At 46.6% G+C, this 19,766-nt stretch overlaps 1 protein-coding gene across 3 annotated transcripts in view; it reads right to left on the bottom strand.

Annotated features, from left to right (window-relative positions):
* The window catches only part of TSPAN2 (tetraspanin 2), a 43,531-nt gene extending 24,566 nt beyond the window's left edge, over positions 1–18,965 (bottom strand). For all 3 annotated transcript variants that reach the window (XM_033196433.1, XM_033196435.1, XM_033196434.1), the window contains exons 1-2: positions 18,822–18,965; positions 2,384–2,486 (exon numbers count right to left, since the gene is read on the bottom strand). In XM_033196433.1, coding sequence (XP_033052324.1) covers positions 2,384–2,486; positions 18,822–18,890 — 172 coding nt within the window. In that variant the 5' untranslated portion in view covers positions 18,891–18,965. The remainder of the gene's footprint in view (positions 1–2,383; positions 2,487–18,821) is intronic.
* Between the last annotated feature and the right edge of the window lie 801 nt (positions 18,966–19,766).

Here is a 19,766-nt window from a genome sequence, read left to right as displayed (position 1 = left end):
CAAAGGCCTCTATACTTGTCCCTTCTCCCTCCCCAACAGTCCGAATCCTACTGCCCACCATGCCCCAGTCCTCAGACTCCATCAGAGCCCCCTGCCCCATCCAGCTTGCTAATCCCTCCCCACAGTCATGCTTTGTGCATGCCTTCCCCTCAGCCTTTCCAGCCCCCATTTTTCCTGTTCTCCATTGATTACAGCCTGGTCTTTAAAACCCAACTTAAATTCTTCTTTCCTTACCAGTTTAGAATGACCTCTAATGCACCCACTGCAAATATCACTTAGTTGGCATTTAGTCACATGCTAATTTTTATTGTAATTTAAATTGTGAGGTCTGTGAGTCTTTTCATTTATATTACAAGTTACATGGGGGCAGTTACAGAATTCTTATACATTTTGTGTGATGGCAGAGCCCAGGACTGTGAATGCTGGCCAATGGATTATATTGAGGTTATACTGATAGGCTATATTTTCCTGTCTCAAATGTCCTTGTCCTGTGCATACTTCCTGGAAACCATATGGGTAGAAAGGAGCATTTCAGTTTTATGTCTACAGCAGATCCCTCTGCTTTTTCATTGTCACAAAATCCCAATCTTGTCCAAGTGTCACAGGCCCTGTGAGGGGCCCACGCCCCTCCCCAGGCCCAGGGGAGGGTGTGAGGCTGTGAATGTCAATTAGTCAGAGATCAATCACAGTAATTCGCTTCTTGGCCATGATTGGCTTAGGCATGAATACAGAATGCAATTTTGACTAAGAAGCTGCAAGGGGAAATGTGTTGGCAGATTCTGAAAAAGGTTTTACTCATTCAAAAAAGGGACAATATGAAGCGAAATTTTCTTTGTTCTCTTTTGGATGTTGCTGTATGAGAATATGATGCTTGGAGCCACTGCAGCTATCTTTTAAGGGGAGATGTCTAAGGACACTGAGGACAGCAGAGACGGGGAAAGAACCTGGGCCCTTGATGACTTTGTTCAGCCTTGAACAAATTCTGGAAAATCCCCATCTCCAGACTTCTTTTACTGTATTTCATCACTGTTGAGATGGTTTATTTTCTGGTGTATCTTAACATGCTGAAATTAGAATGCATCTTTTATGGTATGTCATAGCTAAACTGGTAGCAATTTTTCCTTTCTTAGTGGAACCTAAAATAATTGAGTGTTTTACAAAGAGCCACATCTAAGATTTCCTGAAATGTGGGATGTCCTTATTGTTATCCATCTTTAGTAGGTTTTCTGCTACTCTCCTCTAAAAGTATCCTAACTGACACAGCTCTTCTCCTCGCAGGAGGATGCTGTGTGGGCAGAGTGTTTGTAACAAGAGGCAGCACAGCTGCAGGCCGGCCCGTCTGGAGGATGTCCCTGCTCTGAGTGGGGCCTGCACTCTCTCTGTCTTGGAACAGACTCTACTCTTCTTGTGATTTAGAGCAAATGACCTGTGCAGGATGCTCCTACTCCCCGCCATAGAGGTCACCACAGCCACTGAAGCTTACTCTATGGCTGGTGCAGATCCCAAAACAGCCAGTCATATGGGGGTGTCACCTATGATGACGATGGTCTTGGGCTTTTTGAAATTTACAGTCTTAGTCCATTTAGCTGGAGAATGAGAAAGGGCCACAGGAAATGCTAGAAGTAGGTCAACTAATCCCAGGGCAATAATGCTCAGCCCCTACTAAGAGCACTGCCTTGCGGGTGGAGGCTGCACCTTACCCTACACTCCTCACCCCTTCCTACTGTGGCAGGGGCAGAGCTATTGCCCCTTCCCGCTGGAGCCTCTTCCCAGGGGCAGCCCTCTCATCTCCTCTCCCTCCATCCCTCCCTCCCCTCCTTCTTCCCTCTCCTCCCCTCCTCTCTGCAGTCCCTAGTCATGGAGAGACTGAGATTAGCCCCTTCAAGCCTGTATTTTGAGTTATGTTTTTTTCCTACACAATTTAAAACATAAGATCACAAAAAAAATCCTGCAGGGGTCCTGTGTCACCCCAGATGGGCTAGTGAATGACACACTTGTGGTGTAACCACTTTACTCCAGGGGCAATGGGACTTTTCTCATTCTTTGAAATAAATTTTAACTGCATTTCCTTGAGACTTCTTTCCCTGACACGAAGCACAACAGGCTGCTCTTACCGGCTCTAGCCTCCCTTGATCTTGGAGAGTGGAGGAACAGGCCATGTGAAGGCAAGGGGAAGGGTCACAACAGCTTCTCTACCTGTCTCCAGCACACAACCAGGAGGGCTAGACCCGTGCACAGGGGCTCAGGGGGCGCTCCTTCCAGCCTCTTTCCCTGCCCCTCTACCCTCCCACTCCCACCAAAGTTTAAGTGCTGCTTCTGCTCTAAGCCTTTGCACAGCCCCGTCTACTCCGAGCTGGAACTTAGGGAAGCTGGAGTCACTCACCCACATAGAAATACTCTGGGGACTTGTCCTCTGATGATAACTCCTTTATGGCACCTCCGAACCGAAACCATAGTCCAAAAGCAATGACGGCCGATCCAGCCAGCTGGAAGGCAAACAACACTGTGTTTACAGTGGAAGGGGAACGAGCATGCACAGATCCGAGGGCAGGCTCCAGGCACAGGATGCTGACGAGGTCACCCCTTTAGAACTCACTTAGACCACCCTTCCCATTTTATAGGGGAGAAAATGAAGGCTCAGAGGGGTGAAGTGACGTGCACAAAGTCCCTCAGGCCCCTGATGTGACATTGGACTGGGTTTTTCTGATTCTGAGAGCAGGGTTTTTCCATGATGCCAGGCTGCCCTGTGGTTATGGGGCACACTCAGCACAGCCAGGGAGGTGTCTCAAAAGCAATATTCCAGGAACATTCCCTCTGGAAGGCATCTGCCCCCTGCCTTTTTGTCCCTTGCTGGGCACGTCAGATCTCTTCACCCACACCACAACGAGAGGTGACTATCTCTCAGCTGCCGGGTCACCAAGAGCAAGATGAACTCCAAGACCTCGGGGAAATCCACTTTTCTAAATGGAAAGACAATACAGCAACCTCAACCTCAGAACCCACCCACACCTCGTGAGTGCACAGCCTCCAAATAGAAAGCTGTTTTAGGGGCACCTGTAACCCTCTTCCCCTATCATATATGGTCACTGCCCTGACTGGGGATGGTTTTGCTGGCAGAGAGATAGCCCAGTCTTTTTTTTTTTGGTTGCTATTTTGAGTTTCCATGGAAAGTGAGAAAGGAAAAAATAATTTTCTGAAAAAGCATGGTCTGTGTGCTGTGTGGCTCATGGAGAGGCTGAGTGGCTGGCGCAAGCAGTGGCTGGACAGGCTGGCGGCTGGTAGAGTCATCACCCGGCTTCCTTTCCTTCCCTACTCTGAAGGCTTTTGTGAGGCTCAGCATGGAAGTTGGAAGCCCCTTCTGCCATCTCAGGACTGTCACTGCTGCGTGCCGGCAGGCTCTAGCCACAGTGTTCTCTCCCCACAAACACCGCTCTTGAATTTCACTGTATCAATCCATCAACAGATATTTACTGGGCACCTTCTGGGCTCAGGGCACCATGAGAAAGTAAGCAGAGATATAAAAATAGCCTCCTATTCTGCTGGCCCATCTAGTTGCCGTTGGGCTGCCCTCGCCTACCACTAAATGAACCATTTAGAGGCTTCCCCTGCCCAAACAGAGCAGAGCACACACAGACGCTGGGAACAGGAGCACGGAGGATGGAAATCAGAGGAGCAGGGGTCTAAAAGGAAAAAAATCACACCAGAGGCAGCAGAGTCCTTTTTACACAGGAGACTTCTATCTTGCCAGGCAGCTTACAAAGCACCCAGAACTAGCCTTCTGGACGATCTGGCTGGATTTCTATGAGGATTCTATCCCTCTTCTCCTTCTATTCCCCAAGGCCAATTCCCTTTGTGGCCAGTTTCTTCAGAAAAGAGGTGTGATTTCAGTGAGGAGGAGTCAGAGGGGCAGAATTCTACCAGCTGGACTCTCCCTTGTGGAGTAACTAACAGTTTCCAGTACTTAGAGGAAAGCACGAATTGGATAATGTGAGGGGCAGCTAAAGGAACCGGGATCAATCAGCTTTTGAAAGACGTCTGCGTTAAAAAAGGCTGGCATGGCAGGGAAACACATTGAAAGGAGTCTTGCTAAAACATTAACAATATCTTTTTTAGGGCAGGATTTCAGGTGACTTTTTTTCCTTCTCAGTATATTTTCTAAGTTCTCTGCATTAAGTGTGTATTTCTCTTGTGGCTTTAAAAATATATTTTTAAAGTGTTACACGGTAGTTTCTATATTCAATCCAGAAAAAGTGGGGAGAGTCTTCTTGGGCCAAGCTTTAACTTGGGAGGACACCAGCTTTGAGGTCCTCGCTGTTCCTGTGCAGGAAAGAGAGCAATGCCCTTGGTCAAGCACCTAGGTTCCACCTAGGAGCACTTGGAGGCTGCCTGGGACAAGTCTGCCCAGCAAAGCGTCTCAGGCAACTCTGCATGCCCTCATCTCTGTGGCGACTGGATGGAAAGACAGAGTTTCCAAATACAAAGCAAAACCTATTGACAGAGGCATCAGGCCAAAGCCAGCAGCCACCGAGCAGACTGTGGAGGAGGTGACTGGTCCCAGGGACACCCTACCGCGAGGCCACAGTTTTGGAATCTCTGTACACAAACTCTAATTTATAGCTGTCTGGGATTATCCTCCCAGACGGAATACATGTGTCCAGTTCTGGCACAGATGTGTTTGATGCATAATGGAAAATTAAAAGAGAGGTTGCAATTTAAAGCCATAGGGCAATGGGAAAAAATCTGCGCTTGCTCATCCATGCCCCTAACCCCAAACCACACGGGTTTCCTCCTGGGTCAAGGAAACTGTGGCTTAGCTGAACGTCATCACTGTGTGGAAGGGAATCCTCCCAGCAGGCTGCTGCTGGCTGTGTCAGGGATGCTGTGGGTAAGGACCTGGCCAGGGCTGATGCTGCTTGTGACAAGAGACAGGGTGATCACTGCTTTGGAAAGTGGCATCGGCACAGACCACACAGCCGTTTGGTCCTTCTTAACTCACCATTCCTGTAAGATTCATGGAATGCTCTGTGTTCACGGGGCTTCGGTTGGTCTATCACACACTAGAAATTGCTTGAAAAAAATTCATACCAGTTCCAGTCCAGTCAGGAACAAAGTGAGCATATCAGTGTCACTAAGTTCTCAACACTCCCTGTATTCCATAGAGCTGGAGGAAATGGTCTCCCCAATGACCTGAAGGAAGTCTTCAAACCTCTGTAATCCTAAATTTTAACCCTATGAGGCCAAAACTGCCTCATGCCCACATTCTCTCTTCTCCCTTTAATCTCAACCACTCTTTTGCATTCAGACATAACATTGCACCTCAGCCAATGTTAAAACAAATAAGAAATGAGAAGTTAACCATTTTTTTAACGGTTCCTTCTTCTGCCCTAGCCACATCTTTCCCTGTCTTTCTTCTTTGCATGTTTACTAAGAATAAACTATGGTTCAGGCCAGGTACTGTGCTCAGTGTTAGAGAAACGATGAAGAAAAAGACATGGTTCACAGTCTAATGTGGTAGATAGTCACATAAAGTACTAAGTGCACTATAACGCAGGAAGTGTGCTGAAGAGGAATAGCATGCACACTGCCAAGGGACTGGAGCAAACTGTAGCCACTGGCATGCAGGATGAGTCATTAAATTTTGATTTACATCTTGAAGAATGAGTGAGAAGTCACTGGGCAAGGAAGGACTGGCAGCAGAGGCAAACTCCAGGCAGAAATGGCAGCACAGAGGTTCATTTCCTTACCTCGATGCTGTGTTTGTTAAGGAGAGTCTGGGGGAGGTCGGAGGTTGGGGTTTAAGAGGGTGTGGGGCAGACCTTGACTCGGCTTCTACTTTGCTTGCTACCATCTTGGAAAGCCCATAGCAAGGTCTGCCTGAGGGGAGGAGGAACAGAAGCTCACATTTTGATGGAAACCATCAGGAACATGAATACTACCTGGATGTTAGACATAGCAAGGAGCCAAAAGGAAAGGCTTGAATGGCTGAGGACCAGAGACAGGACACCAGGGGAGTGGACGTGGAGAGCTGTGAGAACTATGACGTCACTGTACCCATTGAAGAACTTTGCTGAGGGTTGCCCTGCTTCCAGGACCAGCACCAATCCCCCATGTCTTTGGAACAATTACAACTAGAAACATTGTTGTTTTTCAGAAACAGGACTTTTTCATACAGAAGCAAAAGTTGGACTTTGATGTTAATCCTTTAAAATACACGTATTGAGCACCCATTATGAGTCAGAAGACAGGGTTTCAGAGATGAGGAAAGTCCAGTTCCTTCTCCTGGGGCTCAAGGAGATGCTAATCCCCACTGGGTGGCCCAGGAAGGGATCCAACCCTGTGGGTGAGAAGTCAGTCCAGAAGCAGCCCACCAGAAAGCACGTGAGAAGACGCCAGAGAGCATCATTTTTTGAGTCCTCCCTCCCTTTTCTTTTGACAAGGTCTCACTTTGTTGCCCAGGCTGGAGTACAGTGGTGCCATCACAGCTCACTGCAGCCTCAACTTTCTGGGCTCTAGCGATCCTCCACCTCAGCCCTCCAAATAGCTGGGAATACAGGTGCACATCACCACACCAGTTAATTTTTGTATTTTTTGTAGAGACGGGGTTTCACCATGTTGCCTAAGCTAGTCTCGAACTCCTGGACTCAAGTGATCTGCCCATCTTAGCCTCTCAAAGTACTAGGATTACAGGCATGAGTCACCGCGCCCAGCTTCATCATTCCTTTTCTGAGGACCGGTTGTATGTGAGGTACTCAGGGAATGTGATAAAATAGTATTTAAGGGCAAGAGTGTGCCAACTATTACAAAGAGGATGAGAAAAATAGTTAAAAAAAAAAGAAAAGGAGATAAGAATGCAGGGAAAGGAACAGATAGATAGTGACAATAATTCCGAGTCATTAAATAGGGGATCATCAGATATGGTTATAGTATGTATTGTCATGGGCAAGTTCTTTCAGTAGCTAACCATATTCCAGAGAGTTTGGAGGACACAAAATTGCAAATTGTAATCATATGTCTTTAGTGAAAACAATGTGTGTCCTAAAACTACAGAAACAGAAGAAGGACTGAAAACCTGATTAGAAAGCATTTCAAGCAAAGTGGATGGACAAAAAGTTTTCTTTAATAATGGCTATCTGCCAAAAACAAGTCATCGTGCATGAAGCAGAGCTTGCTAATAGATTTCAATTTTATTTTACTGTACTTACTTCCATTTTCCTGGGATTGCCGATGAGATGTCCTATCTTGAGGACATATTTTTTTCATTTTAAAAAAAGGCAAGTTTCACGAATTGCAAACACGGTTCCTAGGGAGGCGCTGTGGTTGGAGTGGGTGGTGCTGAGTTGCAGGAATGCAAAGATCATTCCCCATTCTGGGCTCCCCCAGTCTGCCCAGCTGTCCTCCTTTTCCCTGAAGTTAGCCAACCAGATCACCAAGAGCAAATACCTGCTATCCACTTTCTAGTGACTAAACCCAGCAAAAAAAGCCCACTTTTGGGGTAAAAAACATCATTTAGGGAAGTTCTAGATAGCATGTGCACTTATACTTAAGTGGGAATCACAGGCCCTGACCCTCAGATGCTCCAGCTACAGTTTCAGATCCTTCCTGCCCCTGTGGAGGTCTCTGTTCTTGCTGTTCCGTCCTCCCCCTCCCGCTAGCTGACACCCATTCACAGCTCTAACATCAGTTCCTCAGGGAAGCCTACCATGGCCTAGATAGGTACCTTCCTTTATATCTCACATAATGTTTTCTACTTAAATATGTCCATTTTTTGTAAATTAAGGCCTAAGCTCTAGGAAGGCGGGGACAGGGTCTATATTGCTATTTCCCAAACATAATCCCCTTTGCCCTGCAGAGTGGGCTCCCAATAGACATTTGCTAAATGAGTGAATGAAGGACCTTCACAAAGATGCTATGGACTGAATTGTATCCCTCCAACGTGCAAAATCAACAGGTTGAGGCCTAATCCCCAGTGTGAGGGTATGTGGGGATGGGGCTTTGGGAGGTAATTAGGTTTAAATGAGGTCATGAGGGTGGAGCCATCATGAGGGACTAGTGCCCTTATAAGAAGAGACACCAGAAAGGTTGCTCGCTCTCTCTCCACCACATGAGGACACGGCAAGAAGGTAGCTGTACACAAGCCCTCGCCAGGGAGCCCTCACCAGAACCCAACCTGACCTCCGACCTCTAGCATCTGACCTCTGACTTCTAGTCTCCAGAACTGTGAAAAATAAATTTCTGCTTCAGCTACCCCACTCTGTGGTATTATTTTTTTTTTAATGTCAGCTTGAGCTGATTAAGACAGGCTGACAGGAGCAATTGCGAACAACCTCCTTCACAAGTCTCCAAGGGAATACTTCACAAAGTGCTATTTTCAAACTCGTCTGCACCTGGGAAACACTGCAGATACCTTGGAAGGCACTGTGTGAACACATTGTCGAATATGCTCAGCAAAACACTTGTCCCAGAAACAGAAAACAAAACTAGAGCACGTAATATCAGTTCTGTGTTTTCCTAAGCCTGCAGAAATGTGTGTCGTGCACCATCCGTGGACACAAAGAATAAATCTACACAAAGTAAATCTACACAATGTATATATGCCTTCCACTGGCAGGGGCATATGAACACAACACAATTATGGTGACACACACACACACACACACACGTGGATGCTGCACTCAAATGAAAGAATGAACAAAATCAATTCTGTATTCTGGCTTCTCCAGGGTGAATACCAACTCATTTGCAATTCTCTTCTTTGGGATGAAGTCACAAAATTGGAAATGATGCTTCAACCCTAGAATTTTCATTAAATGCTTTTAAGCTAATAGTTGCTCTTGGTGGCAGTTCTCATCTGCGTTGGAATCACATAATGAGCACTTATGATTCTTGATCTGATTGTAAACCCCATTATGATACCCCATAAGGATAATGGAGTCTCACCCTCTTAGCAGGCAAAAGTCAGAAGCACATTTGCTCTGGAAGATGATCTGAATTTTCTCAAATAGGAAAACCTGCTCCCAAGATTTCTATTCCGTTATGCAGTGAAAGCAAGGCAAGGATTCAGATGGCACTTCTTCAAAATCAAGGGTTTTATCAGAAAAAATATGAGAATTGAATGCCATACGACATCCACATCAAATAGTATCCGAGGGACCTTGCTACCTTAGCCTTCATCAGGACCAGGTGAGTGGGAACTGAGAGGCAGGACTGTGGCAGCATGTGATGATAAGGCTGTGTTAATTTGGAAATGCATGGCAGCTTCTTTAGGTATCAGTGTTTCTGATCTCCCCATTATTTTCCTCATACAATTTCCTAAGAAAAAGCTCACTCTAAGAAAGACTTCGTTCAGGTAAGAGTATATTTTACAATCAACTAATGCTTAATTCTCTGCACTGATGGAAGGGTGCTGCAATTCAGGCCACAATAAAATCAGGAGCGTTCCATTCATTTCTGGAAAGAACACCGGGCAACACATTTGTGCCAGATGTACCTTCAGTTTGTTTAAATTGTTATAAAGTTAACTTGCATGGGTCAACTAACATTGCTGGGGGCCGTTTATAAGTGCTGGAGAAATATAAGCTCAGGGGAAGGAAACTAACTTGGGATGAAAAGCTTGCTGCAAATGATAGAGCAGATAATTTACACATAGACAGTGGAAAGTGTGTTGTTTATTCAGTGATTATACATAAAGTTTTTTCTCTTAATATAGGGGGAAGGAGGAGGAGATTAGGGAACATCAAGAATTAGGAGAAAGATGATGGCTGTGTAGTTTTCTTGCTTTTTATTTTTTTGAGACAGGGTCTTACTCTGTTGCCCAGGCTGGACTGCAGTGGCCTGATCACAGTTCACTGCAGTCTTGACCTCCCAGGCTCAAGCGATCCTCCCACCTCCTCCTCCCACTACAGGCATGTGCAACCATATCCAGCTAATTTTTTCCATTTTTTTTGTAGAGATGAGGCCTTACTTTGCTGTCCAGACTGGTCTTGAACTCCTGGGCCCAAATGATCCTCCTGCCTCAGCCTCCCAAAGTGCTGGGATTCCAGGTGTGAGCCACCATGCCCAGCCTATGTAGTCTTCTTTATACAGCAAAGTGAATGTCATAGACCACTGGCTAAGGATTCAGGGAGCAGATGGCTTACTCAAATGAAGATCAAATATGTACAGAGCTAAAATCCAGCCTACCAAGTCACAGAAGTGAACTAAACTCAATGTCCACCTTACTTACCTCATCAAGGGGATAAGCCCAGGGAGGAAAAAATGGTCTTTTCTAGGTTCTCTGGACTTCCTTCTTGGAACACCCAGCTGGCTCTCATCCTAGGCCTGCCCTCTGCATATATAATCACTTCTCTTGGAGGCCACAGTGACTACTGCGACATCTCATCTATCTGGAGCTTTACATAAGCAAAGACAACACATTAAACAATTTATGTACAGTGGTTGGGAGAACTACTTTGGAGCAGATAAACAGAATTCTTAATTATTGATTAATAAATATGATCTTCATCCAGTTTTAGTTGTTACAGAATGACAATGGTTAAAAAGACGTTTCAAGTAGAACTAAGGCCAGATTAGAAAAGCCAAAACAATTTGTTTAGTAAGAAGTTAGCATGGGTGGAATCTAGCGGAAATTGTGAAAGTCTAGCTTGGCGCTCTATAGAGATTTTTCTTAAAAGCCATTTTACGAGGACCTGTTTGAGGTCAGGAAGGTGCAGCACTGGTCCGTTCACAGAGGGCTAGATAGACTCTGGCGTGAGCAGGGAGACAAAGTCAGCTTCCAATGCACCCCGGCCCTGCTCAGCCTTGCTCTGCCACCTCTGTTAATAAGCTGACTCCCAATCGCCATTATGATGTGGAGGACAGAGCTTGGTACACATCCTGGAATATCTGCCAACTGCTCTTCTAGAAATTCACCTCTTCTGGGTGTTCAGAGTGCATAACGATGCCCTTAGGGTAATAAACACCTGCGCGCATACAGTACTTAGGTGTAAAGGAGCTGTAGTGGATAAAAATGGGGGTTCTAGGCATTTGGGTTTGAATCAGGCTCTGGCACTTACTGGTCCTATAATCTTGGGCAAGCCACTTAACCTCTCTAACCCCAGCTTCCTCATCTGCAAAGTGAAGGTACTAATAGTGCCTCCTAAAGAGACTAAATGAGTTCATGTTACACACTGAGAGCAGTGAGTGCCTCACACTTCGTGTTATTATGTTGGTAGACTTGCTAATGTTACCTTCAAACTGAAAGCTTAATCTTCAAGACAGGAAACATCGCTCCCACGGTTCCAATAATGCGGTCTGCTGCAGCCGTCCTCTACTCATTTTTATTTTAGATCTACACTCTCTCTTTCCATGACAGCTGGAATTCCTTTTGGTTTTTTAAATCTTCTACACTAGAAAGTCAGTGGCCTTTTGTGGAAACTATGTCTCCTCTCTTTAATGGTTTTAAGGCCCCATAAGAGAAAAATATGAATAGATGTATTTATGAGTGAAAGAATAACTATATTTAGGCTAGGGCTGTCAAGTAGAACTTTCTCCAATGATGTAAATGTCCTATATCTGTGCTGTCCAGCATTGTGGCCGTTAGGCACCTATGGCTATGGAGCTCTGAAATGTAGCTAGTGGGACTGAGAAAATGAAGGCTACATTTCATTTAGTTTTAATTAATTTAAATAGGTACATGTGATCGGTAGCATAGTCCCCACAATGGACAGTGCAGGTCTAGAATTCACAAGCTTGTCAGAGCTTCAACCTTCCTCTCTGATAGTCTGTAAACTTGGAGTGGTTACGAGTATAGACTCTGGGGACACACACAGAGACACAGCTCTGCCACTGGCTAGCTCTGAGACCTGGGCAAGTCTCTTCAATGCTTCAGACGTCTGTTTTCTGATACGTAAACTGGGGATGATAACTGCTACTATTTCATAGGGTTGTTGTGAGGATTAAATTAGTTAATAATAAAATGTGCCTAGGGAAGCAGCTGGCACATAGTGTACATTTATATAGTGCTTACTATTCTTCAAACTTTGGCTCCTGAAATTAATTTTTTAAACTGTCTCTTGATATATACCCTTTCTCAATTTCCATCTTACTTTTCCTCTGCCTGAAACTGATCAGCAGTGTTCCCAACCTCTCTCCTGCTTCTTCTCCCATATGCCTTAGTATTTTAGGCATCTCTTTGTACCTGTGTTTCTGGAATGCATCAAGACTAAATCTGACACTGAATATAATCTCCCTGATCACAGACTTCACATTTTCCAAGTTGGCAGCATTTCTTATACCTTATATTCTACATGTTCCAATAAATTAAAACAATGAAAAAAGCATGGGGTTTAAAGTCAGAAGACCTGGGACATACCACCTACTGGGCCTGACTTTCAGCTTTCACCACTGTAAAATGGGAATAATTACACTATTTCATGAGATTGTTGTGATTCATGATCAGGTGGGATAATGCATATGAAAGCACTTTGTAAACTGAAACGTCGTATGAATGTTAATTAGCATTGTTATTTTTGTTCCCAATCAAATTCAAAGAGGATGAAAAAGGCAGGCCAAGGTAACCCGAGGTAATTCATCTGTAAGATGTGCTCCCAGCCCAGCTGGTATTTCCATCTTACTGGCAGCATTCTCTCTTTAATTCCTTAGCAACCATGACATGATTTGTTTCAGTGCTCAGTATAGCATCACTTGTTTTAAGGGAGCAGCTTCGCAATATTAACTGTCAAGGTTGGGGGATAGAGGTTACGTTCTCTTTTGCCACACATGGTTGGAGACCCAAAGATACTTCACGGCTGATGTTCTAGAAAAACACGATGAGATGCAATGAACAGGTGGCCCCCCAGTAATTTCAGAAAGCATCAAGTATTAGCATAAAAAAGAGACTTAATAAAGGTAAAGTGGTAACTGAAATTAAAAGAACGGCCAAAAACAAGCCAAGTGAGTAAGCCAAGAAGTAGGGCACACCCTGCTTCAGTCAGAAACAAGTGCCACTGCTGAATCTCTGATCTCTTCAGGCCACATCTAAAACAGGGGTTCTCAAAGCATGTGCCCAGACCAGCAACACGAGCATCACCTGGGGGCTTGTTAGAAATGCAGACCCACTGAATCCGAATAGAGCTGAATGAGCTCCCTAGGTGATCTGTACGCACGTTCAAGTTTGAGAGGCACTGACCACCAAAGGTTTTCCCATTGCTTTTCCTTGGCCTCCACTCGGTAGCACAGAAGCGGGAAAGGAAATAAACAGATCCTGCTCCAAGGTCAGTACACACAACTCCCTTAGCTGGAGCCATGCTTAACTCTATTAGGTGCTGAGTGATTTGGAGAAAGGGGATGCCAAAAGGACATAGTCACTGCCCTCAAGGAGCAAAGACTAAACAGGGAATAAATTCTAATCAAAGGCAAAATGGAGGCTAAATAAAGGCAAGTGCCTCAAGATCAAGGACTGTGTCTTAATCATCTTTGAATTCCCAGCACTTGGCAGGGAATTGTAGAGGAAGTGATCTCTCCTTTTGACTCCACACCCTTGATAAACTCCGACTCTTGCCACCTTGCTTGCTTAGTTGGATGTAAAACACCTGCCTGTTTCATCACGCCTTTATGAACCTCTTGGATTCTAGATTCTACTTTCCCATTTGTACTTCTAGTATTTAGAAACAACAACTACTACTATCTTATGTTATTATTTACTGTATGCATGAACCATACTTATAACCTTATATATATTAACTCATTGTATCTGCACAAAGTTCATAGATTGATATTAGTACTTTAATATGTCCTTTATACAGATGAGAAAATGGAGGCTTAAAGAGGTTAAACAACTTGTCCAAAGTCCTCTACGTAATAAATAATGGAGGCAGGAATAAAGTCAGGCAGTGTGATGCCAGTATCCACTGCCCAGGTTTTCGATTCCTGGATTTGAACTGCCACATTGCATAGATCTGTCCCAGGTCTACCAGAACCCTGGGACCATAGCTGTGGCTTCTTCAGACTGTCCCTTCTGGTAGACTCCCTGTTCCTCCCAGCAATACTAGGTCCCTCTCTAGGTCCACACTAGGGGACACTGGCCCCTGTTGCTCTCTTTCCACCTTAACAAAAATCAGAAATGAAGATTCTCCTACAGCGAGGCTGAGAACATTCCTATCTGCCTTATGGGCTGGTCTCCAAAGGATACTTTCTTTAGGCCTTTTTTCCTAAACCAACCTCTCTGACAAGTGATTGCTCTGAAGTTACTGTTTGAAATAAATTTGGGAAAGAGGGGAAGGTGACCTCTATAAGATTCATGTGAGTCAAACTTCTTTGACTCCTAAGCCTGCAAGACACCGTCTTTCTTAAACTCACCTGTTAGGCATCTCCAAGTGAAAATCCAAAGCTGTATTAATAATGGTGAGAAGGAAAGGAGGGCAACTTCAAACTTGCCATATATGGAATCTGCTTTTCAACAATGAACAGCTCTGCTTCCTGTGGGTCAGTAATGCTGAGCAGCTAGTGCAGCACAATGATAGGAAAACGCTGACCATACAACAATAAACCAAGGAATAAACAGCGCCCAGGTTTTCCTTTAAACCAACATATGCAGCTTGGTGGGGGTGTAGTGTTTTATTTATATTGCTATGCAACGTAGGAAAAAAATAAAGGTGATTTCAATGAAAGGCACAGGAATATGCTGTGCGTGTCTGATCGCGGGTCTGAATTTAGACATGACAGATGTTGGGAGGGGTTTCACCTTAGACATCAACCATGATAAGAGAAATTAATGTAGTGGGGTTAATGGCTAGGCTTGACTTTGTTTTTAAAAACTCAGCGGTGAGTACGGTCAGCAGCCCTGGGCCAGGGAGTACTGTGCTGGCTCTGGCAGGGTCTGGTTGGATGTTTATGAAACCAGGAGCACAGCCTAGGGAAACTTAAAGCAAGCTGCCAGAGGAGGCTACAAATTGATCTGTTAAATTGCAGATCACCAAACAGACCCTGCCCCGCCTCTATGCTTACCTCTGGCGAGGTTGTGACTGGAAGGAAGTGTTGTCACCCAGGGAACCCCGTAACTCAGAGGGGCAGGCATGTGAGCTTCTAAGGGCGTGTGTGTAAATGTTACACTTTAGTCACAGCTAAAGCCTGGCCTTCCAGGAAAACTATCCCCCACCCCTTTCCCAAACTTCCCACAAAGCCCTCCAACCAGGAGAAAACAACTTCAGAAACTAGAGTGGGGCTTTTCTGGAATCAGGTTCTGTCAGTTACAGTGAAGGCAAATATCTAGATACTTTACCCCACACAGCTACCTTCCCTTAAGTCATGAGGTGCCTGTTTCAGTTGCCACTTCGCTCTGGTTGCTGCCTCCGCCCCCACCCCCATGAAACTGGGGGAGAGGAAGGTCCTTCAATTCCCACTGCATGCCTTTTATACGCCAGGCACTATTCTAGCGCTGGGGATACAGCTATGAGCAAAACAGAAAAAACAAAATTCCTGCTCTCAGAGTGTTTTAAGGTCTAGTGGGGAAAATCCACAAGTACAAATTGACAAGATAAGGTATAGTTATCCTCAAATGAAGACAAATTGCAAGTCACTTGGCAAACTTACATACTATTCCCCAACATGAAAAGAATCAGAGAAAGAGAGCTAACGTTTATTAAATGCTTCCTATGTGCCAGGCACTTGATAACAAAAATAATAGTTAACATTTTTTGCATATTTCCTATGTCCTAGGCTCATAGGAAGTTGAGGTGACATACTTTACATATTCCCTCTTAATCCTCTCAATATTTCTGTTACTCCAATCGTACAGATGAGAAAACAAGCCTAGAAGTAAGAATAACTTGCTCAAGTACACCCTGTTTGTGCAGGCACGCCCTACTTGGGATCTCTGCACTCCAGCCTGATGGCTTTGACAGTCAGATGGTGGCACACACTCCCCCTTGCTCTGCTCCTCTGCGGGTGGATGGTCAGTCACCCCCTTGCCTTTGTCCAGCTCCTTTCTACCAGTCCTTCCAGGTTCAGCTTAAATAGCTCCTTAAGGAGAACTTTTCTGGCTTTTCATGATGACTGTGATCCTTTCTCTAAACTCCTTACTTAGATCACATATAGAAAAGGTCAGATCTAACCTCACTGGTTAACACATTCAGGCACTCAAACATTGCATTGCTCCTACTTCCTTTCCTTACTGTGTCTATGGTCAACAGTGTGACACTTGTCACTTGATTCCACACTGTCTTATTTTTGTGTTGTTCCATATCCCTTGGTCTTGTTTCCTCAATGAGGTGAGCAGCTTAGGGAACTGTGTTTATATTTATACATTATTATTTGTTTAATCATTGTTTAATAGAGTGGGTCTCAAATTTGAGCATGGATCAGAATTATGTGAATGGCTTGTTTAATTAGATTGCTGGGTCCTTCCCCCAGAGTTTCTGATTCAGCAAGTCTGGGATGAGCTGAGAATGTTTTGTTCGTTTGTTTGTTTGTTTTTGAGATGGAGTTTCGCTCTTGTTGCCCAGGCTGTAGTGCAATGCGACACCATCTGGGCTCCCTGTAACCTCTGCCTCCCGAGTTCAAGAGATTCTTCTGCTTCAGTCTCCCAAGTAGCTGGGATTACATGCACCCACCACCATGCCTGGCTAATTTTTGTATTTTAGTAGAGATGAGGTTTCATCATGTTGGCCAGGCTGGTCTTGAACTCCTGACCTCAGGTGATCCGCCTGCCTTGGCCTCCCAAAGTGCTGGGTTACAGGCATGAGCCACCGTGCCTGGCCTGAGAATGTGTATTTCTGACAAATTCCCAGGATATGCTGATGCTGCTGGCCCAGGAACCACATTTGAGAACCACTGGTTAATTGAATGTACCACAATGCTTAAGAGAAGGTAGGCGGCTGGGCGTGGTGGCTCATACCTGTAATCTCAGCACTTTGGGAGGCCCAGGCAGGCATATCATGAGGTCAGAAGACCAAGACCATCCTGGCTAACACAGTAAAATCCTGTCTGTACTAAAAAGACAAAAAAATTAGCCCGGCGTGGTGGAGGGCACTTGTAGTCCCAGCTACTCGGGAGGCTGAGGCAGGTGAATGGCGTGAACCCAGGAGGCAGAGTTTGCAGTGAGCGGAGATAAGGCCACTGCACTCCAGCCTGGGCCACAGAGCGAGACTCTGTCTCAGGTAACTTAACCAATTTGAGCCTCTGTTTCCTCATCTGTAAAAAATGGGGATAATAATAGTATATGTACATCAGGACTCTTGTGAGGATTATCTGTAATAATGAATGTAATATGCTTAGCACTGTCCCTGACGCATTGAAAACATTCAATGAATGCTTCCAATTATTACTGGAAAGGCTGGTACAATATCAGGCACTAAATAAGCACTGAACCCAGTTGAAGAATTCCTCCTCAGGCTTAAAACTTCTTTTGAATTCATAAGCAGTGAGAATGAAGGGTGTCACTGTGGCATGACATCTATAATTAACAGCTTCTGAAATTAAGCCAGATTCCTAAAAAATACAACACAAAGGGTCTTCAGAAACCCCTTTCCCCATAGTATGCTTAATGTAAATCCCCACATGTACAAAGGCCATGTGTCTCTTTAAAGTTCAGGGGATGTCCAGGAGGTACCTCCTTCACACCTTCCACTGCTGAAGGATACTGAAGACTTTAGAGTTGCTGGAGTCATTCAGGCATCTGAGCTAATGGGTTGACAGACAAAAGCGGAACCCATCATTCAATAATTAATTACTTGCAATCATGGGAATACAACTTCCCCCAGAGCAGATAGGACAGCCACCTCCTCCAGCCTGGTAGTTTCAAAGCACCCAGGCCCTGGCGGCTCTCAAACCTCTTTATCCAAAGCAAGACCTACGTTTTCCCTCAGGGTCTAGCTAAGCAGTTACACTGGCTGACATTCTCTTAAGAAAGCCCAAGAGGAAATGTGCAGAAAAGACAATTTCCAGACCTTGTCTCACAGTCCTCCAGGGCTTGGGACAGGGTATTCAGGGATGTAGGTTTGGTCTAGCTGTATCCCTGTCTTGATAATATAGGAGACAAGGGTCAAGATCCTATCTCTCTGTGAACCATGAATCCTGGGAATGCTGTCAGTTCAATGAAACCCTGCAAAGTTGAATGAGATCATCTCTGGGAGGATTAGTATTTAGCAGAGGCTGCGGCTGGGGGTTGTGGAGAGATGCTGCTGCCCTTTGGAAGCCTTTCCATTCCCCATCCCCTTCTCAGAAGAGCACCCACTACCTCCTGTCACCCAGCGGTACCCTTACCCTGAGGCCCAGAAAAAGGGCGATCCCCCCACCACCACAATGTTCATTCCTAGCTCCAGTTTCTTAAACAAAACCTTCAGAGCCAGCTACTCTGTCCACACACTCGAATGGAGCACCACCCCAGGCAGCCCCAGGGCAGGGGTTTCTCTCCCAACACCCTGGCCAGGCCCTGGTTCCAGCTGGTAGGCAGAGTGAAAAGGGGGTGTGTGCACGGGAAGCTGGAGGGGAACAGGGACCGCCAGGGCCCCAAGTCCTCCGGGGGTGAGGAGAGACTGGGTCCCCGCACCTGGGGTCACCAGCTGGAAGATAAAAACCAAGGCGGGTGGGTGTTCCTTCCAGGAAAGGGCCACACGGTGTATCTCCCCTTCTCACCATTTCTCATTGATCAGCCTTCTGTGTTCCCGTTCTCTCCCCTCCAGCCCTCCCCTCCCTCTTTGTTTGCCTTCTCCTCGCCTCCGCGTTTGAGCACCCTGCCCTCCCTACGAGCGCGACTCGGACGCCGCAGTCAGCTCCCCGGGGACCCCGGCCCCGCGCCCGCCACCCGGCCCCCTGCCCTGCCCGGCCCTCCCGGCTCCTGGTCTCACCCAGAAGAGCAGGTTGAAGCCGAGCAGCAGGTACTTGATGCACCGCAGGCCCCCGCGGAAGCGCCCCATGCTGCGGCCCGGCGGCGGGATCCCCAGTCCCCAGGCCCGCGCTGCGAGCGCCGGGAGCGGCAGGCGCCGGCGGGGAGGGGGCGGAGCGGGGAGGACCGGGGCGGGGCCTCCGGGGGGCGGGGCGGGGCGCGGCGGGGAGGGGCGCGAGGACCCCAAGCGGCAAGGCTGGCGACTGGTGGGGGCGCCGAGGGATGGAGATCCAGCGGCCCGAGGGAGCACGTCCGCTCTTCCCCCGGACCCAGGGACCACCTTCCTTCCCTCCCGTGGGCACACCGCTGCTGGTGGCTATCCGAGCACCTGCAGGGCGTGAGCGCCCACCGGGGACTGGGGACCCATTCAATCAGCGCCCAGTGCGGAGACCGGTTTGAGGCCCGGGCGATGCTTGAGGGATAAGCACTTGGTCTCGTGGCTACGGAAATCTAGGAAGGTGACTTCGGATAGAAGAGCTAAGTGGGGTCCGAGGTTGCCCCGAAGCTGACAGGACCCGTGGCGGGGCACCCGGCTGAGTGTCCAGGGCTGCGGCTCCGCGGTGAGGAGCAAGCGCACAGGCCGCTTCTAGGGGACCCTCCCTCCGGCCCCTCCCCCTCCTCGGGGGACTCTTACCTTAATAGGCAAGAACTGGGAGAGGGCGCGGGAGGCGGCGCCCTGCGTCCTGAAGGTTGCCCCCCACCCGACGGGCGGGTGGAGGGAGTCTGGCTTCTCATGTCCTGCCGGGTTCCGCTGATCGGAAGACTTGGAAGGATCCCAAATTTTCGGGATCTTAATTACGATGTGGAGATGGGAGAAAGGGGGCGGTTTTTGTTTTGCTTTGTTTTTATTAAGTTAGGCTGTTGGCAGGAAAATCAGACTCCCACTTCCATTGACTAAGTGTCTACA

The sequence above is a fragment of the Trachypithecus francoisi genome, unplaced genomic scaffold (genome assembly GCF_009764315.1).
Source record: "Trachypithecus francoisi isolate TF-2019V2 unplaced genomic scaffold, Tfra_2.0 Lachesis_group5, whole genome shotgun sequence".
Taxonomy (NCBI): domain Eukaryota; kingdom Metazoa; phylum Chordata; class Mammalia; order Primates; family Cercopithecidae; genus Trachypithecus; species Trachypithecus francoisi.
This window is presented reverse-complemented; position numbering and strand designations above follow the sequence as displayed.